Source organism: Balaenoptera ricei, chromosome 3 (genome assembly GCF_028023285.1).
Source record: "Balaenoptera ricei isolate mBalRic1 chromosome 3, mBalRic1.hap2, whole genome shotgun sequence".
Lineage (NCBI taxonomy): Eukaryota > Metazoa > Chordata > Mammalia > Artiodactyla > Balaenopteridae > Balaenoptera > Balaenoptera ricei.
This window is the reverse complement of record NC_082641.1, coordinates 38,247,861-38,273,934: the sequence shown is the minus strand read 5'-3', so window position 1 is coordinate 38,273,934 and position 26,074 is coordinate 38,247,861. Positions and strand designations below refer to the sequence as shown.

General features: G+C 34.9%; 1 protein-coding gene across 1 annotated transcript in view; it reads left to right on the top strand.

Moving 5' to 3' along the window:
* The window catches only part of HCN1 (hyperpolarization activated cyclic nucleotide gated potassium channel 1), a 367,795-nt gene that overhangs the window by 240,822 nt on the left and 100,899 nt on the right, over positions 1–26,074 (top strand). The window contains exon 4 of the mRNA XM_059919273.1: positions 13,925–14,143. Coding sequence (XP_059775256.1) covers positions 13,925–14,143 — 219 coding nt within the window. The remainder of the gene's footprint in view (positions 1–13,924; positions 14,144–26,074) is intronic.

Here is a 26,074-nt window from a genome sequence, read left to right as displayed (position 1 = left end):
GTGTCACTAGTGTCCAAAGAAATTGAGGATGAAAGACTATTTACTCATTGGAGCAGATTAATCAGTTTAGAACTAGCTTGGGAAAATTTGGCATGAGTCATGGAAGCAATACACAAGAGAAATCATTTAGCTTTGAATGTTTACTTCTTTTTTCTGAACAGTCCCTGTTGACTGAGAAATGCATGCTGTTAACTGTTAAGGCATTCTCTAGCTTTGCCAGTAAGCCATGGCGTTGTTTTCTTCCGCATCAGAGGAAGTTAAGGAAGGCATATATGTGGCCTGTCTGGCTGTGTACCTTAAAGTCAGTCTGCCAGTTTGTGGCAAATTTGACATTTTGCCTGATTAAGACGTTATAGATCAGTCTTCTACAGGAATTGCACTAAGTCATGCCCCACACCCAAAGTGGTTAGAATTGTGGGCTGTGTTGGCATTAGGTAATATTAGACTTGAAAACAAGTAAGAATTCTACCAAAGGATTTAGGGACACTTCATTTCTGGTAGCATTTGCCTTTTTATTATGATATTTTTTATCATGCAGAAATAGAGTAAAACCTGCTTCTTTCCTAAAACTAAGATAGCCTTAGTTTTCTTCTCCATGCCATAAGAAAATAGCTAGAATGTACTCATTAGCAGAATTTCAAAGGAATCTACTGAAGTTCAGTGGGAACTTACTTCACATTAATATTTTCTTTGGATAGTAATGCCATGGTTGAATATGGGACAATCGTCCATGTATTTTTGTTCTGATTTAGAGGATTGAAAGGAGCTCATCAGAGATGGGAATTATGTCTGAATCACCATTTTCCTAGTCTTCTTGTAAGCTGATAGAACCAAAAGCTGGAAGAAAAAAAAGAAGGGGAAAATAAAACAGATCGTTTCAAATTCTTTTCTTTCTGTTTTATAGTTTGTTTACTTACAGATTTCCCAGTCAGTCTGTATCTGAATTCAGGGATATGGCTGAAAGAAGATAGTCTGAGCCTTGAAAAGAAGAAATTCTTCTCTCTCTCTCTCCTTCCCTCCCTCTGTCTTTCTAATATATATAGACACACACACACACACACACACATACTCACACTCAAATGTGATGTGAGTGGAGAATTGATTTATCACAGACAACTGAGACTCTAGCAGTTAAGCTTTGTAGTACTAGTAAAAAGGTTTTTGGTTTGATTCTATTGATCAAAAAATATGTTTTGCCTTTCTTAAGTAAAATATTTGAATTTGAATTTTATGTGAAGTTGTAGGTGACATCAAGGAGTCCACACATTATAAGACTTACATTTGTATAAGGCTTATGTGGATTTAGAAGTCAAAGCAGAATATTCTCTCAGATCAGTAGCTCTGACACAGAAGCCTTTCATGCTAAGAAAACACTGAATACATGTCATAGAATAAGAGCTTTAAGTTGTGGGTTAGGCTTCTAAAAATAACTCTAAGTGCCCAATACTTTCTGCCTTTTGCACAGCCTTACACAGTGGAGGATTTCCTAGGCTTATTTTATTAGATTGTGTAATCAATACACCAAGTTCTAGCGTTACTTATAATTGAAGGCTTTATTTGTTTGTCTGCAATTTAAGGTCATGCCTTTAGAATTAAATAACATGTACTGTTGCTGATCTGTGTAGTTACTACTTTGCTATAAATAAGAAGATGAATTTTAAAAGTATTTTTCTGAAGTAACACAATAATTTTAACTGGTGGCATTTATCTTTCAAACTTGTGATTGAAATAACTTGAGCGTAGGGGAATGGTTTTCTATATAATTTAATTAGCCAGTGATCTAATAAAAGTATATTTCCCTGAAGCAGATAACTCAAGGGCAAAATAAGTTATAAGTTATCAAGTAGATAACTCAATACAGATTATAGTGGATGGCCTCATCATTTTACCCAGATATACTGTAATAAAAATTTGACTTGTAACTATCACTTTCAGAATGGAGATAGTTTAACCAGATCATGGTTGATTTTATTTTCCTCTTAAATACCCATATGTGAGCAGAGTACAGGACAGCAATTATTAAGCTATAGCTTAAAATGCAGTGTATCTGCAATGAGCCAATGGAGAGGTACTGCTTCTTACCATGAGACCATGGGCAAGATAATGAAACTCTGAATTTCATCCTCCTCAGTAAAAGGAAGACAATGAAGGCTGTTCTAGCTACCATAAGGCTGCTGTGATAATCACCAAGACAAATTAAATTCATATTATAAGAGATCTATATAAACTGAACCCAGTGTTTTTGTTTTTGTTGCTGCTGGTGGTGGTATGGTTATTATTGTCATTATGCAACTGCAGTGGAAGTGATACTTGCAAGCATGTAGAGACATGAGAGCTTCCTTTTGTTTTTCAATTATTAGACAAATCAGGTGAGACCTTAGATATATTGTTCCTTGCATATTAGATTAAAATAAAGTTGGGTAGTCTGAATATTTTCATTTATGTAACTATCTGTTTATTTACTTATATGTTTCTGCATTTTCATCTTATCATCATGGAGATTCTGAAACTCAGTTTGCTCACAGGGGATAGACTAAATTTTTGCCCAGATCTCATAAAGGCAGTCTACCATAAAAAAATACGTTTAATGTGTCGAAGCTTTAGTTTTATTTCATTGTTCCTTCTTACCAATGGTAGTGGACTCCCTGTCCCAGTAGCAAATCCAGATATAAAAAGAAAAAGCAGAGGAGTTAATTTACCATACCATCAAAATTACGTGGATTTGTTAAATGTTAAGAGCAAATTCAACCATCACTAAGATGGGATTTCAGAATCTGTAATAAGTGAGAGCCTGACTTTTCGGAGAATGGAAAAGCTCTTTTTTAACCTCAACATAAGTAACCAATTACTAAGTAAGCTTCTTGTCAGCTTACACATTTCTTTTCTCTATGGTCTAATTTTTTAAATATTTTAGTTATGCTTGTCTCTGAACATTATATTTTAATAAAATTCTTCATGACTTACATATTTGTAAAAAGGTTAGAATTGTACCTAGCAGTAGAAAGTGCTATAAACATGTTTGTTAAATTAAAACACACACACGTACACAAGCTATTAAAAAATTTAGATCCTCGTTTATAGGACTATGTTATGTGGAAAACACATAAACATCTTATTAGGTATCCACCCTTTCATATACAGCCACTTTTTGTGTCAGCCTTTTGTATAAAGCCTCTCATTTAACCTGCATAAAAAGTACAAATTCTTTCTACATGCCACCATCTGTCATACAAATTGACATATATGCAAATTATCTAGGAGAAAACCTAATTGCTTGTTTTTATATGGTAACATAAACATTTACATAAGCAAAAAATTGCATATTTAAGAAATTTTATGATCTAATAATTAACAATAACCACCCAAGGGTTATGCTCAGGCTGAAAAGATGTTCTTAACTCTCTGCTTCTTTTATGTCTCAGGTGGCTACTTTCTTTATTAAGAGCAGAAGTTTGAGCCTAGCAAAAAGATTATGGTCTTTTGTTGCATTTTAATTTCACTTTAATTTTAGTTGTTTTTACTCTAGTGAGATGCTAAGGCCTCTAATTAGCGAGCTAAACAACTTGAGAATGCCATCATAAGAGATGTTCTACTAATTTGAAGATAATCAGGGCAGAGCTGCTTTGCTAAAACCCATACAACTAATTTAAAGTGCATATTAAACAATAGCACTTAGAAAATATGCATATGCATCAATTGCATATTTAACTTCAGCCAGGTGTTGAATGACAGCTCATAGCATCAGTTAGTGCTTCACACTGAACTTGCCTCCTGGTGTCACCTGCGCCTTCCAGCTCTCTGGAGGATTAAGTCTCAGACAAGGATTTCCTTCCAGAAGACTCCTTCCTATTAGATACCAGGATAGTTTGCTCCATCCCTGGCTGTGGGGATAGGAGGAAAGGAGGAGAGCCCTTTGAGAGTTCTTGGCCAACAGGAAAAAATAAAAGTGAAATACAACCATACGACCAAGCCACCTTTATTGACCTCAGGCACGCCAGGGAATTTTCCCTCAGAGGTCTTCTCTGATGAAAACCTGAGATAATTTTTCCTCTAAATTCCCGTAGTGTAGTAGAGGTTTCCTTTCACTGGTTGCAATGAAAATACGTACATACTTAAAGAATTTCTGTACTATGGATATGTTCTTAAAATGCTTGAAAATCCTGCATTATAATTATCATGAATGTTACTCATATAAATGGTTATGAGATATATGGCTATGATCTTTGAAACAGAGAGGATTATACTGTGGTTCAGACAGACCTGTGATTGCATTCCAGCTTTGCCACGTACAGGTGTGTGACTTTGAGCAAGTTTCTTGATTTTTCCAAGCTTTGCATTCCCTACCTGTAATAACAACATCAGGTTTCAAGAATGTTGTAAGGAGCAATGAGATGATGTAATAGTACTTTGCAAGGAATTAAGTGCTTAGTGTATGCTGTCTTCCATTGTTCCCTTATATTTATGCATATATATGTTTACTAATATTTATATATAGAAAAATATGTAAGATACAATTCCATATATTAACTTGTACAAACAAGCAAAGAGGTACCGCATGAAAATATTTTTCGTGAAATGCTAATTATAATTGAAAAATCACACTTAAAATCTTGAAAGTATGTCTGATTTAGGACCTTTCCATAAGTATTAAGGAACTCTTAGCACAAAAGTTTGAGTTAATAGAAACTCCAAATTTAAAAATAATTTATTGATTTGTTTAATTTTTATTTTAAAATAATGCACCAACGTTAAAAGAAATGTGAGGAAAAATATCCATGATCTCAAGTATCATTAAATTTTAATTTATAAATCTACTTAATGCAAATTTTGTATTTTATCACCATTATTGAAACAGGAGAGAGTACAATTAGAACTCAAAGGATTAATTGACCAGGGAGCATGTCTAGAACAAGCTCTTAAAATGACCAGACATCATTCTTTTTACAGTATCAGCAATTTATTATTCAGTGGCTTTATATTTTATTGCTAAAAACTGTTAAACCCTCCTATAATGCAAAAGCATTGATGTCAGAGGTGTAAATGTTTGTAAGCAGATCATAACACTACAAATAAGAAAAATAAATTTCTCCCACTGAAAAAATACATGTAACCATGTCATTGCCAAAAATCATGGCTTTTAAATTATTTGGAGATATTGCTATCAAGAATACAAATATATATCCCAAGAATTCAAGAGCTTCTATCATGTGAATGGAAGAGAAATAACTCACTACTTCCTAATACATTTAAAAATATAGTGCTAATGTTACGTAACAAGGTTGATAAGTCACGGAATCAGTATAAGCATGGTGTTGGTAGGGTCTCTTCCTTCTTGTGCACTTTAGAGTTAATATTCACTTTGCACGGCACTATGCTATAGGGGAATTGCTGCATCATATATATATATATTTTTTTTTTTAAAGAAATATTATTTCTTTTGGCTATCTCCATTTTGACCTTACACCCAACATTGCTGGCAGTCTTTACCACGTCTCCTTAGAAATGGCATGCACAATATTCCTACTGAATAATTCATTTAGCATGCGCTCATTCAGTTGATTTCTACTTGTCTTCCTAGTGACATTATCACTTAATATGATCTGTAACAAAAAGTCACTATGTTTCATTCAACTAAGATAGGGACCTCTTCAAGAATGTTGTTTAAATGTTTTGGTTTGTAATAAATATATGAATCCAATAATTCTAGGGGACGTATTTCAAGGAACAAAAAATTTTAAATTAATACTTAAAAAACTGGGATAATTCTATTTCAATTACTAATCAGTATAAAGTTTGCTCCCAAAGTCTGTTGATGGTTATCATTCTTCAGCACTGTGAAATTGATGGAGAACAACTGTTTACTGCCCTGATTCTGTTCTTTTATATACAGATAAAGTAAAATCATGGCATATTCAAGTCAACACAGTATCTTTGGAATCGGCGACCTGTTTTACTGACACTTCTTATGACTTCATGCAGATTATATTGTGCTATATTCCTTGTCTTGAGGACTCTTTAATGCAACTTTCAATCTGATTGGCATTGCTATAGTTGATATAAGTAGTAAGTGTATTCAGTGACTGAAGAAGTAAATCGAACACACTGATGGAAATTTGGTAACCTAGCACAGCCAAGCTCATTCTCCACCTGGATTTCTAGTTTCACTACTTTGTTATCTCTCTGATTTTTAATAATTTAACAATTGATGTGTGAATTTTTGAGTCTCTAAATTCTATGTGTCAGATTTTGCTAAGATTTTACCTACTTAACATATTCATATTTGCTTTCAAGAGATGAAGAGTTAATTCAGGTATTCAACAATGGAATATTTTGGCCTCCTAACTTAACAGAATTTTAGTTCATGTGATAGATGATGAACTGGACAACTTTTGTTGCCATGGTGGGTTACTAAGTGGCTTAGTTTGAATTTGAATGTCCTATGTCAGGAGATCTAGGACACTCTAGAAGAAACTTTTCTTTTCTTTTCTTTTGCCATAGCCCTTAACCCTGTCCCAAATTCAGTAGCAGTACAAACCAGGGTGTCAAAATAAATGCCTAGAAAGGATTTTAAGTAAACCTATGGAAAGCTCAAAATATAATTTTTCTATATGAAAGTTCCCTGATGGAACAATCAAGTGATCTTATATATATTTTCATTTAACTTGGCTCAGTACGTTTTCCTCAAAAAAATAATCAATTTCAATGATGCCTCAGAGAAATGATGAATTAAATGAGTGAACATTCTGAATAATAAAAAATTAATCTATAAGGAGCAATTTGTTGGTAAATCATTACCTAAAATAAAAACAAGATAAGCCCTAATTAAATCAGAGCTCACAGGTAATTTATTCATTTACTTTCAATGGGATTCAAATTATATGTAATTGGTAATATTTGGATTGTATGGTAAAGCACTATTAGTATACAGTCTCCTATTCATGGTATTATTGATGTACACTAAAATATGATAGGATCATTTTTAAAAGATGAAAAGAGGACAGCTACATAATAAAATAAATAGGACATATTGGGAATAGAAACCTTCCTGGATTTTTCACAAAACCCTCTAAGATTCTATCTTTCCTTTCTTTATGTCTCCTCTTTGCCTTATTTTAATTTACTACGTTAATTTACTACGTGAAATTTGGGCTGGTCAGTTAGTCTTTCACCCTCAATATTTTGCCTGAAATTATAAATATAATAGGTTTGTAAAGTTGAGATAAGTATCATGTAGTGGTTAACAATATGGTCTCTAGAGCCCGACTGCCTGGGTTAAAAAAACTGAATATTCCCCTTACAAACTTGTAACGTTGGGCAAGTCACTATGTTCTCTGCCTCAATGTCAACATTTGTCAAGTGATGATAAGAGTTGTGTGATGATAAAACTATTCTGACTTAATATAATAATTGGTGCTTTGAACAATTTAGAGCCATGCATGTTGTTTTTATCATACTGTTTGTCAAGAATACGCTGTATGTGTGTTTTTATCACAGTCAATCTAAATTTCCTGCTTGCATCTTTTGTTGCTAGGACTGTAATGGTGGGTGGGCATGGTGGGGAGAGTAGGAGGGGATAAAAGACGATGAAGGTAATGGTATAAAATACCGCTACTCCACTTGGGATTCTCTCAACGACAGCCTCATAATCATGGTTGCCACCTAAATACTCACATACCACTGTGAGGACTGGGTTGGCTCTTGTACACACAATGTAGAGGAAATACAGCATCTGAAGAGAATGATACTGGTCTCATGAAATAACAGAAAAGATCCCTCCACCTAATCACTCTCCCCTATAGGAAAAGCCTGTATTGCATGAATCTTTCTACTTTTTTCATAACCCCCTAAGGTATTCTACTATCCTCTTTCTTTTACCATTTCACAAAGACCTGATATACTAAATTCTATAGGTCTTATCTCCTCAAGATTATCTCTTGTTGTTGTTTTATACTTTATACTTTTACGCTATTTTAGCTCTCATTTCACCTCCCTAAAACTTGTAATAGCTTTTAAACTGACTTCTGTATCTATTGTTAAGTCTACCGTCCACACTAGGATTTCTCAACCTCACCACTGTTGGCATTTTGGGCCAGATAATTCTTTGCTGTGGGAGAACTTTGCTGTGAATTGTAAGACATTTAGCAGCTTCACTAGCGTCTACCCCCTAGATGTTAATAGCTCCTCCCCCAGTTGTAAAAACCAGAAAGGTCTCTCTGTGTTGCCACATGTCCCCTGGGCAGCAAAATCATCCTCAGTGGAGAACCACTGCGCATCAATGCTTCCTGATCAGTCTCCCTAAAGTATAGTTCAAATCATATCATGCCCTGTTGAAAAACTTCAGAGACTTCTCATGTCATACTGAAAAAATGTTCTGACCCCTTCAGATCTGGCCATCACTGTGTTTCCTATTGTATTCCTTATTCTCTTACATATTGTCGCTATAATTTAGACTGGCTGATCCATGAAAAACTCTTAGATAGATAGATAGATAGATGATGAATTTTCTGGGTTTGATGACTGTCCTCAACCAGAGTTTTCTCCCAAGTACCCTGTCCCACATCCAGCATCATCTTTCCAGATTTTTTCCTGCTTAAAACACGGTCTTGCTCAAATTTCTTCACATAGTAACTTAGTTTAAACCCCTGTTGGAATTGAGAGGGGTGTTTGATATATATATGTGTGTGTGTGTGTGTGTGTGTGTGTGTGTGTGTATATATAGTCACTGTATATATATATATATATATATATATATATATATATATATATATATATAGTCACTGTAATTTAAAACCATATGGTATCAGCATAGAAATAGTCTAACAGGTCAATGGAGCAAAATATTGAGCTCAGAAACAAATACCAATGATATACGTAGACAATGTATAACAAAGGAGGCATTTTTCTGTCTGTGGAGATCAGGTTGTTCATTAGTGTGCTGTCTCAAGAGAGAATCCTTTTAGAATGAAAGAAAATGTGAACTTCATTCCATATACCAATGGAAATCACTTAAGTAAAAGATGTAACTATAAGTAAATATAAAAATAACAATCTCAAGAAAAACATTTAGGGCATATGAATAATCTCAGATTTAGGGAGTTTTTTAAAACAATACAGGAAATCCAGTAGCTGTCAAGGAAATTACAATTTATTTTTCTACATAAAATGACATGTTTGTATAGCAAAGAGTAAATAAGGCATAAATATTTAAATCACATAGTTAAAGAATTGATATCAAGTCTTCAAAATATTACAGTATTACAAAATAATAAGGAGAAATAAGAATTTCATCAGAAATGAGGTTTGGTTGGTTAATAAGTATATGAACATCTTCTCAAATCCCCTAGTCAGGGAAATGCAAATAAGAGTAGCAATGGGTAACTATTTCTCACTATAGAAAGTGATGCAGTATATTTTTTCTTGTTTTTGGAAAAGTTACAGTCTTTTGAAAAAGTCTGGCAATATATTTTAAAATCAAATTGAAAACTTTACCTTCTGACCCAATAAACATTTTCCTGGGAATCTGATTGATAGATGTAAGGGTTATATGTATTAGGTTGTTTACTACAGAATAGTTTGTAGTGGAAAAAAACTAGAAAACAATAGGCAAATGGATGAATTAACTATGGCATCAACAAGTTATATGAAGACTAGATTTTTGGAAGGATATTTCTGTGATAAAAGCAATGTGAAGAAAAAAAATATATGATATAATCCATTTTTATAGGGAAAAAACCCAGAATCTCAGAATGTGTGTGTGTGTGTGTGTGTGTGTGTGTGTGTGCATATAATTATATCAGCATGGGAAAAGGTACAGAGAAATCTATACCTGATTTTTAGGTGGAGAGAAAGGGAGAGAAATATGGATAAAACAAGAGTAGAAAAGTTTTCCGTGATTTGAAAGGATCATGAAGCATGTATGATATAAATTTATTTTAATTCATTTAAGAGAGTATGCCGGCTGTGTGTGCCTAAGGAGATAAATGAAAATGAACATAAATACACATTCTTATTTAAAATAGTTTGGCTACTCTCTAACTGCATTATTTTGTGAAATAATACTCCAGCTCCACATGCTGCTTCCCCTCAAAACTAAACAATATGAACAGAATTAAAGTGCAATCTCCACTGGACATCCCATTGGACTTTTGAATGATTTGCATTATATCTAATTTCATCAACATGAACAACATGCTTTTTCTATACCCCTGTATAAAGGAAGGAAATCTTGCATTAGATTTAACATCATAATCAAAATTTATTTATTCACTCTTTCTTTTGACAATAATAAAAGTGTCGAGTGTCTCCACTGAATCATGCAGTTTAGACTCTAGAACATGATCAATGTGTCATGGCTGTGCCCTAATCTATGAGGAGATGCAGGCGCGTGAGAAGATCATCATATACGGGATAGAAGTCACCATGACCTGTGAATACCTGGAGTTCTCTAGGAGCCCCAAAGAGATTTAAAGCCAGAAAGAAATTAATCAAGCTTGTTTTCTTTCTATCCATTCTTTGAATGGATCATAGGGATAAAAGGCTTTTTGTTTATTTTATAGTATGGTTTGTAATGAATCCAATTTTAGTATTAACAGTATGTTATTGAGTTGGATTTCAAGAATTAAATATCATTTTAAATAACATGTACATTCAAAATTTTTATAGAACACATTGCTTGTTAATTAAGTATTCCACTTCTTGTTCATGGAACATCTAGAATTTGGGGAACCTTAAGTGTATTCCTGAGAGTAATTATATATATATATATATATATATATATATATATATATATATATATATATATAAACTCTGTTCATTCCCCAAAATTAAAACTGTGCATGGGTTCATTATACAATTTGCATTGTATAATATAATATACAAATAATTTTCTCTCTTTAAAATTAAATTTTATTTTATAGTTCTCTCTCTCTGGATAGTTTACTGTGGCAGCATGTCTTTGTTATATAAAAAAATAAAATAAATTTCACTTTAAGAACCTTAAGTCTTTCCACTAAAAGAGACTAGTTCGTTTTCATTTGTCAGCAGCCATATGCTGTTCCAAAGTTTATGAGGTTGGGTTTTAAAACCTTATCATGTTCTATTTTAATCTATAAATTTGATTTTAGAAAGCCCTATTAAAATAATGAACAAAAATATCCATATAGATTCAATATATTTCTTAAATTTATGATAATTTAAGAGTTAATTTGACAGAGGCAGGGATGGCTTCATGGGTGTGTGGTGCATGACCTGGCTGTTGCAAAGGGACCTCCTTTGGATTAAGGCTCTGCTACAGCCATCTTGAAATTCACAATAATGTGATCTTTGAATTTATGTTTTGTATGTGAAGTCCACTGGGACAACAAAGCATGAATATGAGCATCGGAGCTGCAAGGTGGCAGCTGGGCATACACAGGTCCAGGCCTGAGGGCACAGCAGGAAGTACAGAAGCCAAGCAACGGACCAGGCAGCAAGGCACACATATGCACGCCTCAGCAGTCTGGGGTGCTATATGTCCCCAGTGTGGCCAAGCCGGAACTGGGCTCAGGTTAGCAGTGGCAAAGCCAGCAGCAGTGTGACATAGGAGTGCTTCCCATGCCAGCAAGGGTAGGACCATGGTAAGAGCCACCTGCCTATCAATCCCAGGAGCCCATCTCCAAAGAGTCTACACAGATATTAAATCTCTTGCCTAAGTTCCAAGACAGAACCTGAGGAGCTCAAGGAATAAACTTTATCAATAAATTATTACAAAATAAAGGAGTTCACGTGGCCATTGAAATAAAGGTTATCAGGGAGTTATTAGAATTCTTGAGTTTGAAATTTCCAGATCTGAAAAATCCTGCAACATTGCAAAGCAAATGTACACAAGCCTAGAAATACGGATTAAATTTACAGATCATCACATATAACGGAAAATAACACTATTTTCATATGAAATTTTAAATAAGCCAGTTATTAACAAGAAAGACAATTTTTAAATTAAATTTTCCTTGTAATTGAAAATACAGGAATAGAATACATAAACAGGCATTATGGATTATATAAAAATCATGAAACTACTTTTGGTTTCTTGTATGACCTGGGCAAGTTATAGGAAATGTCAGAGGAAATATTAAAATATCATTGCATACACTTACATTTAACATTAAATTCAGTATAAAAGCAGTGTAAAGGTTCTTTGTTGTGATGGAATTGTTCTGTATCTTGACAGTGATGATGAATACAGGAACCTACACATGTAATAAAATTGCATAAAACTAAATACACAAATGAGTACACATTTAGTGAAATATGAATGAGATCAGTGGATTGTATCCATGTCAATTTCCTGTTGTAACATTGCACTATAGTTTGCAAGATGTCACCATTCAGGGAAACTGATGAAGGGTACATAAGATATTTCTCTATTATTTCTTACAATTTCCATGTTAATCTATAGTTATTTTAAAATAAAAATTGTAATTTAAAAAATCACATTCAGTTTCATGAATGTGATTTATATGAAGAGTTCAATCCTTATTAAAAATTATTCCATGAGAATTGTCAGCTCCAGATGTACTAAAATTTATATATTAAAATAATTCATCAAAAATTTATCCTAATGTTGTCCCAGGCTATAAAATATGCTTAATAGTTCCAGTAACAGTTGCATCAACAGAAAGATCTTCCTCAAAATTAAAAATGTATCAGAAATTATTTGTGATCTTGCATTAGCCAAAAGCAACATGTCATTTTCAATTTTATCATTGAAGATGAAATCATTAATTGTATAAGTTTTGATGACCTAAGGAATGAATTTGTCAGAAAATTGAGCCAGAAAAATTGTATGATCAATCAAGATATCACAATAGTATAGTAGTATTACTTGTATTTTATATAATTATGACAGCAAAATTTCATTTTTTGAAATGTGCAAATTTGTGTTGTTACTCAACTAGCACTATTATCCTAAGTTTTATAAGTAATAAAATATTTTAAGGAAAAGTCTTTATATATTATTATCTTTAACAGTATCCTTTTTCCCTACATTTTGCACTAAAGGGCTTCAGATTTTTATTTTGCACTGAGTCTCATAAATTATTTACATCCTGGACTAGGGAGTTTGAGACAAATTGATCAAAAAAGTCCTTTAAATTTTATTAGACACTATATAAGACATATTGAACAGCTTATTTTTGTAGAATTGAGCTTAGCATAAAGTTTTGAAATGACATCAGAAATTGCATCTAATAACTAATCTCTGAAGTCAGGGTTTTTTTTCAGAGTGTCTGCCAAGATATTATTTTGCTTATTTTATTCTATTTTATTTTATTATTTTATAGAAAGCCAACAAGATTCATCCATCAACAACCCTGACATTTGAATTTCAATAAACATTACTCACATTACTCAGAGAAGGCTTCAAGGAAGTCTTTTCATTTATCAGATCTGTATTTCCAAATTATGTTTATTTTTCATTTAAGACGTATAGGACTAGGGACTACACAAGTATACCATTTGGACTTTCAAAATCTAACATCATAGTTTTCATAAAATTTCCTATACTTAGGCCTATATGCTTCACATCTATCTGCAGCATTTCTCAGCTTGCAAATATATTGCTAGAGAATGACCAGATTTCCTGGAAACTTTCAAATGAGCTCATCAGCGTTCATTCATTATCCCAAAAGGAATGTTTAGTTTTTAAAACAGCACATCAACAACTGACTAGGATTGTGTATTATAACAGTAGACTATTTCTATTTCATTTTGCTGGGCAAGCGTTGAAAAACATCGTCATTTGATTAGCTACTGGGGAGAAGTACCCGTGTAAATGCTCCATTACAAGAATGTTATAACGCTTCTGTGTCCGGGTCATACTGTTTCATGGTTTTTCTTCTGCTATCCTAATGGTTCAGTCTACTTCCTCTTTTCTCTTCTGTTGCAGAATGACTCTTGGGGAAAGCAGTATTCATACGCACTCTTCAAAGCGATGAGTCACATGCTGTGCATCGGGTACGGAGCCCAGGCCCCAGTGAGCATGTCTGACCTCTGGATCACCATGCTGAGCATGATCGTGGGGGCCACCTGCTACGCCATGTTTGTTGGCCACGCCACAGCTCTAATCCAGTCTTTGGATTCTTCAAGGCGGCAGTATCAAGAGAAGGTAATTTGTTTTATCTCTAATACGTTCAATCGGCTAGTTTGTAAACTTAATTGTGTTCAGATAACTAAACTATGCCCTCTATCAAAACTACAATGAGATAAAATGTTTAAAGGAGGAAAACACAATCTGTTTCCATATTTTGAAGTTTCTTCAAGGTGGTCCTCGTAGCTTTTGTTTCCAATTTCTCTCTTTAATACATATTTTTTTAAAAACTCTGAATTTTCATTCACAGAAAAAAATAGTTGCCTGTTTCAAAATGTATGAAGTTAATTTAAGGTATTATCATGGTTCATGTTCTATAATTTTTCAACAGTTAAGATAATATAAAGACTTCTCTTATACAGTTAGAAAAATATGTTGTTAGCTGATTAAATGCAGACAGGCAGCCATTGCACGTCTCTCTGTGCCTCTCTGCATGTTACAGTCATAATTTATATTAAGTCCATATGCATAGCTGAACATATGTTGCCCTTATAGCTAGATAAGTCACCACACACCCTCTTTAAAATGCATATAACAGCTGCTATCATACATTCACATGCACAATATGTTAATTAAAATGATTGGTGCCCTAAACTTTTCTCAAAAGAGAGACAAAAAGTAAATTGGTTCACTGATTTATTCATCGGATTTTTTTAATATGCTGAATTACTTTGGTTGGGACTAGACCTTGGATAATCAGCCAGTACTTATATTCTTCACCAAATAACAGTAACTTTCTGACAGATAAGAATGTTTTATAACTGATGGTAGACTTTCTAATGTGGGAGCTCTGTTGAACATGACAGAATATATAATATGCACCTTGCCAAAGAACATATCTGAAAGTAATGGTTAAAATAGTTCTAGAATACGTCTCCTGGTGAGTGATAACAGCTTAGACTCATAATTACTCACAAAACAGCCAGAGATCTTTCATTTGTGGCTTTATTTACAGAAGTTTTCAACACTTTAGTCACACAATAGGAAAAAAGGGAACCTAGATACTTTATTTCCCTTGAATTTAATTACACTGCCACCAACTGTTACAGTGAGCAAGCTGATGTTTTATTACTGAAGTAATGAAAAGATGAACCACCAAAGTAGCTTCAAGGTTCATTTTAAAATAAAGCCTCCAATTAAACTGCAAAGAACAAAGCACATACTAAGAGGAAAGAAACTCCATAAAATGGTGATTTTGAGTAAAAATTATATGCTCAATAGAATTTGGGCTAAATTTATGGGGATTTGAGATAAGACTACATATATGTTTCTGTTACACCATTTCTTTTTCCCTTTCAGTGGGTATTGCTTTTCATAAAAATGCTCTTTCCCACTTCCTTTTTGCCTACATCAATGCTACATATTTTCTTAAAAATAAACAAATCTTTAATTTCTAGGATTGTGTTTATTAGCATTGTATTGCCTATTAAGTCAATTCACCATTTTTATGTTTTTAGACCTGCTCTATAAGCCACGTTTAACTTGGCAACCCAATTTATTCAACTATGTAGTCATAAACATTTATATGCAAATATATTATGATGTTTTTCATAATTCAAGTCATCAAATTCTTGATCTTACAAATGCTTAATAGAGGGCAAGGATACTGGGGTAACTTTTTGTTACTTTCTGACATTTGAAGCAATTTAGTCAGGAATAGCTGATTAAAGAAATATATTTTTTTGGTCTCCAAACCAAGGTCTGTCAAGAAGTTTGGTTCTAGAATACCGTTCCCATTTTCTACTCAGCATAATTTAGGTCTTAAAGACATTGTGTTACTTTTTTAAATTTATACTTTTATGAACAATAAATGTCTTATTTTCAATTCAGTCTTATAGAATTGTTCTGCATAATGTATGATTGGCTTGCAGCTTCCTTTGTGATTTGGCCACTTTGGGTTTTTCTTTTAGGTAAAATACTCATAATACAGAATTCACCAGTAACTGTTTTAAAGTGTACAGTTCAATGGCATTCAGTCCTTTCATAATGTTGTGCAACCAGCACCACTATCTAGTTGTAAGACACTTTTATCCTTTAAGCATTAAGCAGTCACTCCCCATTTTCCCCTCCCCCATCCCAAGGCAACTACTAGTCTGCTTTCTTTCTATTGATTTCCCTATTCTGTATATTTCATATAAATACAATCATATAATATGTGACCTTTTAAAATATTTTTGAGGCTCATCCAGTTTGTATCATGTATCAGTGCTTCATTCCTTTTTACGGCTGATTAATGTTCCATTAATTAGTTAATTAATGTTTTGTTTATCCATTTATAAGTTGATGGATTTTGAGTTGTTTCTACCTTGGGCTACTGTGAATAGTGCTGCTGTTAACATTCGTGTACAAGTATTTATTTGAATACCTATTTTCATTCCTTTAGGTGTATACCTAGGAGTGGAATTGCTGGGTCATATAATAATTCTAGGTTTAACTTTTTGAGGAACTGATTAATTATTTTTGTAGTTAGTATTTGTCTTTAGGTATTGGAACCATCTGCCATGGATGTCTGCAAAATTAATAGTGATACTACTTTCACTGCCATGTATCCAGTAACATATTTTTGATGCAAAAGAAGCGAGCTGTAACCAATAGCTATTATAGTAGCCTTTCAGAATGTGTTGGTCTTCAACCACCTAATCTGGCTCCAGAATTCATTCCTCTCCATCACTTACGATACTCTTTGCCTCAGGTGAACATATTTTTAAGTCTAGTCTGCTACAAGTCACCTAGCCCACTGTTTTAGTTTGGAATCTCAGAGTCATTTAATTCTTCCTTCCCAGGGAACATCTCTTCAATCTGGATCCCCCAAGTTTAAGTAGTTCTATCATCCCGAGCAGCAGAATAAGGTCCTCTGATTATGAGATCCTAATCTACACAATATCCCAATGCTGATAATCTGACAGGGTTATAGTGTCGATCATCCTCATTGTTATTATTATTATTTTCTCTCTTGACCAAAAAAATGTGTGATGATCTTTATATTGTCACATTGCAGGTTGAACTTGGACTTGAAGCACGTTGTATGCTGTTCATTTCATGAGCTATCATATTTTGTATTCTTTTACATTTCAGACAGCTATATTTCCCCCCTCTCTTAGGTATAGACTTTATGGTGTAAAATGGGTAGTATTTAAAATGTGCCTCTCCTGAGGCTCTGCTCTGGTTTACCAGCAGTCTGCATAGTTTCTGTTACTGGTTACTGAACAAGCTCAACTTTGAAATATCCAAACACAGTGCTTTTCTTTTGTTTTGTTATTTTTATCTCCAGTTACTGTTTTTATTTAGTGAGGTTCATCTTTCCTGGGCAAATTAAATCTTTCTGCATCCCCACCCAGGACTTTCTGGGGCTGGAAGAGCCAGGAGTGAGGAAGCTGGGCTGGCTCTGTAGGCTCACTTCTCTCTTCTATTATAAGCCTACTAGGAGCTGCTGTTATGTCTTCTCATCAAGGTGGAAGATAGCAGTGAGGAGGAAAGGGAAGGGAAGAGGCAGTTTGAATGCACCTGCTAGAGCTGTTAAACTAGTGTCCCTGGCTGGGTCTGGCAGATAATTAAAACTGGCACTTTCTTTGAGAGATCCTTTGGGCATTTTAGGTGAGCCCCATTGAGTCCCTCTCCTGCACTTCCCTAGAAGAGGCCCTGAGAATTTGCCAGTCATCTGCAGCCTCTTTCTGCTGAGGGCTTCTTGCTCTGCCAGTGGGCACTCTTGGACGGGACCGAAGATGTAATGCTGGCCCTCCTATATCACTCAGGTCTGGTCTGCAGAGAAGCCCTCATGCATCCCTCTCTTAGCCCATCTCTCAGCACTGCTGCCTCCTCCACCAAAGCAATGAAGAGCCTATGTCTAGCCTTCTTCAATTCCTTGGCAGGAGTCAGGCCCCAGTGTCCACAGGCTATTTACATGTTTTCGGAGGTGAATCAGACCCCAGACTCACGTCTCTCAACTATGTGAACTTACTTCAAAAATCCCCAAGTGATTTTCTTGAAGCTCCCCCGACAGGTCAAGTGTTAGAAGATAGCCTCCCCTATCCCAAAGCGGGCTGGGAAAGGGACTCAGAGAAGAGCAATCATTCTCTTAAAAGAAATCGGTTCCCTATCGTTGTCAGGAAAATTCTCACTCTACTCTCTGACCCCTGTAGACCTCCAGAAGTCTTGATCCCTGGATCATCGTTTACAATTGTAAACCCATGTAAGAGAGAGGAGTCTCTTGCATAACCACCATTCTGATATCTCAGATGAGCAGTTCAGTGAACATGAGGAAGGAAGAGTAAGTCCTAGTCTAGCAGCTTTTTAGGCCTTTTTTTAAAATCTCAGCTCTTCTCAAAGCCTCTTCCACAGAAAATGGAAATAAATCATAAACATACACATATGCATACCTATATACTACACGTGTATATATATGGTTTATTGTTGAATTACATATATAATTGTTCCCTGGTCAAATAAGTTTGGAAATGTTGATTGAAACAATGAATTGAAAAGGTTTTTTGCTATAAATGTGTGTGCCCTGAACATTGAACATTTTGTCTATGCCCTCTATGACAAACCCCCATGTATTTTAGGTGATTAATGCACACTTTGGGAGATACCTATCTAGAAATATTCCTCACAGTGACCATTCCTTTTTTCTAAACTGACCTTGGGTAGTTACTACCTTCTCTGGATATATCCACAGTTCATCTAGTCTTGAAATGAAACTGCTTTAGATCACTGTGTCTTTATACTGTTGTGTCTTAGTCCTTACACTTGGGCACCACTGGGAAGCCTACTATTATTTCTAAACTTGTCACTCTCTTTCCTGTTAAATATTTATAGTAATAGCAGCTTTTAGGTGTGCAATTTTCCTTCTGTAATAAGCAAGAATTTTAACACAAAACACATTACGAATTTAGAGTAAGAAGTTTTCAACTCACCTTGGCGTACCTGATGTAAATAAATGATTTTTAGTGTGAAATTTGAACATGACAAATATTTAATTGTATGAGGAAATGATCAAATTGAAATAACTTTATACACTGAATAGCTTCTGAAGCCAGGAAGCAGAGTGTATATAAATCTAAGGCAGGTGCAGGAATGATTTGTTTAAATAGACTGTGCTTTCTAATGATAGGGCACAAGGCGGTGAGCCAGTGCTGCCCTGGGCTTCAAATATTGATTATGTTGCCTAAAATTGTAAAAACTACTGATTCTTCGTTTAATAATGATAAGAAATTGAAATTCTAAATTTATCCAAATGGACAAAATTTTATCATGTTGGCAAGTGTTTATATGATGTCCATTAAAATCCCTTTGGAATAAGGAGGTACAGTTTAATGTAAGTAGTCTCTCAACCATACAGGTGAGTTATATGTAATCCTGCATGAAACCATATTGAGTTATACAGTTTTATTTAATCATATGAAATACATTATATCCTAAACCAAGTCAGTTCAGACAAATATTATTTCTTTGGTTTTAATTCATAATCCATAGATACTTATTCTTTCCTTGTAAAGGAAGGGCTATAGTCAGGACTGTCACATAAATTTCTTTTTTTTTTTTTTAATTTTATAGCTACTTTATTTATTTATTTATTTATTTTTGGCTGTGTTGGGTCTTCGGTTCGTGCGAGGGCTTTCTCTAGTTGCGGCAAGCGGGGGCCACTCTTCATCGCGGTGCGCGGGCCTTTCACTATCGCGGCCCCTCCCGTTGCGGGGCACAGGCTCCAGACGCGCAGGCTCAGTAGTTGTGGCTCACGGGCCCAGCTGCTCCGTGGCATGTGGGATCCTCCCAGACCAGGGCCCGAACCCGCGTCCCCTGCATTAGCAGGCAGATTCTCAACCACTGCGCCACCAGGGAAGCCCTAAATTTCTTATTCCCCAGAAATATTTTTAATCAGTCTAATCTTCCAAATTTGTATAACGGAAGGTTATGACCAGAGACAAGAGACTGGACACTAAGACCTGCTCTCATTTTCAAGCTACTTAAATCCCATTTGCAAGAAAGCAAATTTCAGGTCATTTAAAATAAAGTGATTATGGCTAATATGTATACTTTCATGGTAATATGCCCTTCAAAAAGAATTTGGTTGGAGGAGGAATGATGCCAAACCAACTTTTAAACTCTTATGGATCTCACGGCCAAATCTCTCTTCCAGCCACATAATTATTGTTCTCGCAACAAACCAAATGATTCTGACCTGCCTCCAGCACCTTTCATCCTCCCCCCTTACATACTTTAACCCCTTTTACTGTTTACACAGGTTCTGTCCTTCCCTTTGGAAGACTGTGACACCTTCCCTGATTATCCCAAGCTATAATAATCTGTTTATTGTGTATATTCTATCTGTTCAGAGGGAATATAACACCATGATGGGAAGACCTGTGTCTTTGTTATTGTGTATTTCAGCCACACACGTAGAAGCCTCAGTGCTGTGATGCTCAGAGGGGGCAGTGAGGATTAAGAATATTTACAAATGTCCAGCCTTTTTTCTAGCACATAAATGGGATTAAGAGTTCATCCTTTGAACTTTTCTGAATTCTGTCACTTGAATATACATGAGAGCATCTTTTTAAAAGTGTTTATCCTGTTGTTTATTTACATGTATGTAAACATATTGCCTCAGGTGTTATAGCAGGTACAGATTTAGGTACGTATGTATGCATTTAGCTCAAACACACATCACTTTTTGGAAACTAAATTTTCAGTCTGCTTTCCCTTCTGGAATTCTGAGATTGATTTCCTGTAAGTAAAAGATATATTATCAAAATGTCTTTTATCAGGGTTGAAGCCATTTCTTAGTTGCTGGGTTGATCAGGAATGTGTTCTGCTTTAGGGTATGATGGAACCCTTTGTTTCAAAACGAAAGATGGGAGAGATTGTCAATGTAATTCTGAGTCTTCAAGTTAAAAAAAGCATTCTATGACCAGACTAATGGCAGATCAAAGGGGAAATTTTTGGAGTAATGGTTCATTGGCCATGATGGTTTATACATAATACTATTATTCAGTTAAAAAGAAAAAAAAAAATGTTACATCCTATTTTGCAACCCATCTTCATTATATCAAGAAATTAGTCAGTTGAGCTTCTAATTTGGTTCAATAGTTTTGCAGGCTATAATAATATTTGTCTTCAGAAAACAAAGGGGCTTTGAAGTTATAATGATCTTGAACTTGGAAAATCATATCAACCCGGTATTTAAAAGAAAACTGACCTGATGTCCTCATTTTCACTGAGCACATTCTTCGTGGGAAGAGGTAGCTCTAAAATCAATGTGCATTCAGCAAAATGTTTCATGGGTTTTCTTCGTTATTAGTAAATGCCTTCTTCCTTCCTTTACAAATGAGAATGCCATGAGCAAAACTCCCACATGGTTCCTTAATTAGTTGGAAAAATTTCCAATTCAGCTATACTATATACTTTTGCTTCCCAGGAGCTGAATTTTACATACTCTGGTATGTTAAAGTGGTAGTACTGCCAAACATTCTCAGGCCAGGGCAACCTCAGACTGGGAATATCTGCGAGATTTTCTCATAGAAAAATAGCAGTGCCATAGCCCTTGGGTTAGCTTCATGTGGCCACTTGAGCTGCTGACAAATTGGGCTCCTGGCAGAATAATACTTTACGTGATCAGCTGGGAAAAGTATTATTACATTAACTAAGTACTGTTATAGAGATAGGTACAAGTAAAGGGAGGGAGCTTGAGGCTGTTAATTTAACCAAGGAGAAAAACAGAATTTTGCCTATTGTAAATCTCTTATACTAATGATTTTCAATCTTTGTATTTTAATATATCCCAGTGGTATCCCTTTCACTGGGTGATACTTTCCGTACCAAAACTCAGTGGTATATGCTGAAATTTCCTGCTTCTTTGTTGTGGGTATTCATGGTTTCAGGACTGTACGAGTTGCTAAAGATTTGTCCTCACCAATCCTTCTTTAGTTCTTTGCAGTTTACATTTATCATCGACAGCACATCTGATACCTGCTTCTAATGGCTCTAAAGTAGAGTTGTATTTTCTACTATTTTCTTTTATTGGTTGATGTATGGATATAATTTTTTAGAAATGTTTGAATTTTCATTTGAATGTCCTCCTTGAAGTTCTTTTTCAAGTGTTCTGCTGTATTGTATTTGTGTCCCTTATATGTCATAAGACATAAATACACTATTAAGCACTTTTACAGGGCAAAAGCTTGTCACCAGTGATCCACTAATCTGGCAAGAACCCACAATGGGCAAGAATCACTGCATGTACTTGGATTTGTTTAGTTAGATCACTGGGATCCATTGGAAATGGGCCTTGAAGAATATAGAGGAGATCAACAGGCAGAGATGATCACCACTGGAGAAATGTCCCAGAAAAGAGCCCTAATTGTGAGAAGATTCCTGGCAGACAGGAACAAAATGTGCAAAGGCCCAGAGGTGGCTCTGTGTGGGGAATATTGAATTGTCTAGTTTGAATGAAGTGAAAACTACCTTGCTGGGCAAAGTGTGAAATTAGTTTAGGTTGTGGTCCACCTAAGAATAGCTTTCAACGCTGGAGTGATGAGACTCTGCGTTGGGAAAAGGATAACGCTTGCAAAATTTTAGCAACGGGAGGTAGTCATTGAAACTGTCTTTTAAGAAAGTAAATCACAGTAGTGCATGAAATATGGAGCACTCCTAACCTAGATTGTAAGGGTCCAAAAGCAAATAGATCACTTCGTAAATGCTTACCGATAGAATCATTAGCACAAATATATTAACAGAACAAGAATGCCAGCCTTTTAAGTAGATAGGGACACTCTGATCAATAAAACTGCTGGAAACAACAGTCTTTTATAAAGAAGTAGGATCCGAATAGTCTTCGGAGTTAAGATGTCATGTGAGTTGAGTCTCAAGTAATCCACTTTTTATCCATTTGATGCGTATTTATTGAATGCTTACTATGTGTCAGGCCTGGTACAGGGTGCTACGCATACAAAGTGAGCAAACAGATATGGTACCTTCTCTCATGATGATTCTTGTAGTACAGTAGGGGTGGGGGAGGGGCATGACACAGTAACAAGGTTCACAGAAAGCAATAAATTATAAAAATTTTAAAGTGCTGAGAAGGGAAATGTAAAGGTCTGCTAAGAGATTTTTAGTCTTCGACTTGATTCATATGGGATGTGGTGGGAGTGGGAGAGAAGAAAAATTAATATTTAGGAAGAGACCTGAAGAATGAATAGAGGTAAGATAGTGAAGTAAACAGCATGGGAAAAAGCACTGAGTGTGAAAAAGCTTGCCGTGATTCAGGAACAGACAGAGGGAAAGTGTGACTAGAGCACAGAGATAAGTGAAATGGCTCTGGATGAGACTGGAGAGCCTGACATGGGTCAGGGTGGATGGCACCTCACAGGCCTACTTAACCATGTTGTATTTTAGCCTAAATGCTATGAGAGTCTAGTAAGAATTTGAAGCAGAAGAGTGGTACAATTAGATTAGATTTTTTTAAAAGAGTGTTCAGTCAACAGTGTGCATAATAGATTAAAGTATAGCAAAAATAGCCTAGGGTTCTTTGTCATTAGGTAAATGGGCCAGTGTTAGGATTGGTGGAAATATTAAATTGAGTGGAAATATTAAGCAGGCCATTCCACATTGAATAAATACTACTCAGGGCAAATGCTGAGCTGCTATAAGAAGAAGATCCAACAAGTCGGTGCCCTAAAGAACCGTATAATTTTGCTAATAAACTCTGTGTGATGAGAGGCCAGGTCAGTGGGATGACACTGCTCCAGGTGGTCATTTTCAGAACAGATTCTTCCAAGTTGTTCCTCTACTATCACCTGGAACAGTATTTTCCAACATTTTATATGGATTATCATTACCTGGAGAGCCTGTTGAAACAGATTTGTGGACCCCACTTCCAGAGTTTCTGATTCATTAGGCCTAGGGTAGGGTGTGAGAATTTTTATTTCCAACAATATCTCAGGTGCTGCTACTGGTCCAGAGACCACCTTTCGAGAACCACTTCCCTAAGGTATTGTTCTTGTCTGCACGTTTGAAGCTATGCTTTGGACATGTCTGCCTTCTAGCTCATGACAAGAGGAAGGAGAGAGATACACATCACTTCTACTCACATTCCGTTGATGAGAACTTATATCTGTTGATACTCAAGGAGGCTGAGAAATGTAGTCTAGCTGGGCAACTTTGTGACCAACTAGCAACTCTATACAATATAGAAGAGGCAGAGAATGGATTTGGTGTAAAACTGGTGGCCTCTGCCACAGATACTAGAGTGAAAATGAGGAGTCAGGAAAATGCTTGGGATTTTCTAGGAAGCATACATTTTGGACGGGTTATAGCATACTTGAAAAACAATAGTAGATACAAGGCCTAAAGCCATTTGTACCGGTTTGGTAAGTAATGGAGAGCCATTGAGATTTTGAATATATCCTGACTCTGTAAGAAGAAAAATGATAGAGAATGGGGAGATATATGGAACAAGAGATGATAGAATAAAATGGAAGAAAGAACTTATGTCTTCCATTAAGCCATCTGTTAGTAAAATTGAAATGGGTTATCTAGAATGCTTCTAATGCACTGTGTCTTATCTACCAGGGATAATGAAGTGTCCTTAAATAAAACATTGGTGGGATGTATATTCTTTATTTAAAAAGATATTACTGTTAAAAAAATCTATTATATCAAAAACTTAGGTACCAATAATTTTATCTTCCCTTGCTTTTCAATTGTGATCTGATCATACTGAATCACCACTGTGGATTTTTTTCTGTCATTTTCAATGAAAAACAATTCATATAAAACAGAATTACACCAGATGTGTCATAAAATAGCATTCACTATTCACTATCTGAAGTAGGATTTTTTTTTTTCTGAAGATTATATGAAATGAAGTAAGAACTCATGAATTTAGAACTGAGTATATTGATAGTCTGAACTTGAAATACAAATTTAGAACTTTGATATACAAAGGAAGCAAGTATAAACCTCTTTGATGCAAAATATTTTCAACTTTTTTTGGACTATAGCAATATTTTACTTAAACAATATTTTAATATTAACAATATTTAATTTAATATTTAATTAGCAATATTTAACAATAACAAAATACAATATGATTATTGTGTTTATTTTTATCCTATTGTTAACAATAACAAAATACAATAACACAAATTTTACTTAAAGTGTACCTTCTTTTATCAATTGAATATATAATTATAGGATAATGACCATTATCAGGTGATAATCTGACATAATGTAATTCAGATGATAGTATAAGATAGATGATTATATTCCACATTCGCTACTTAAGCTTTGCCAAGTGAAATTATCTTAGAATAGTATATTCATTTTAAAAGATTTCTTGCTGTCCTCCTACTTTCACCAAGTTATTATTAAAATTAATGAACTAAAATTTTGAAAGTTATTTAAGCAGTTGGGGAAAAGCCACTATTGAAATACCTAGCATTAGCATATTTAATGAAAGGTGATCTTCAACTTTAGTATTGTAGTTTTATTAAGTGACAATTAGAGAGGATCCAAGATGTCTAATAAATGATGAAAATAGATTATTTCAACTTTTTCCCCAATGAGAACATAAAATACTGAGTTTCGTTTTAATGTTATGATTTCTTCTTTTATTTCCTGGTGGTGGGCTGATCATTAGAGCACCAAATTATTTTTCAGTTATTAACAGAAATAGCTCACTTACTTGGAGCTCAAATTGCTAGTAATCATGACTTCCTGTATTAAGCTCCACACCTGAATTTAGTGGAAAAGCAGCACCTTAGCAGTAGATGCAGAGCTGCTAAAGGTAGGTGCATAGAGAGGAATGGGGAAAAGAATCTATAAGCACGAGCAGGAACAGGAAAATGATAAAAACCATGTTCAGCAACTAAGCCAGCCCTGTGGCACAATGCAGTGTAAGACCACCTTGCCTCTCTGTGAGGGTAGCTTTCAACTGGTTTAGATCAGGCTCTGGCTGGA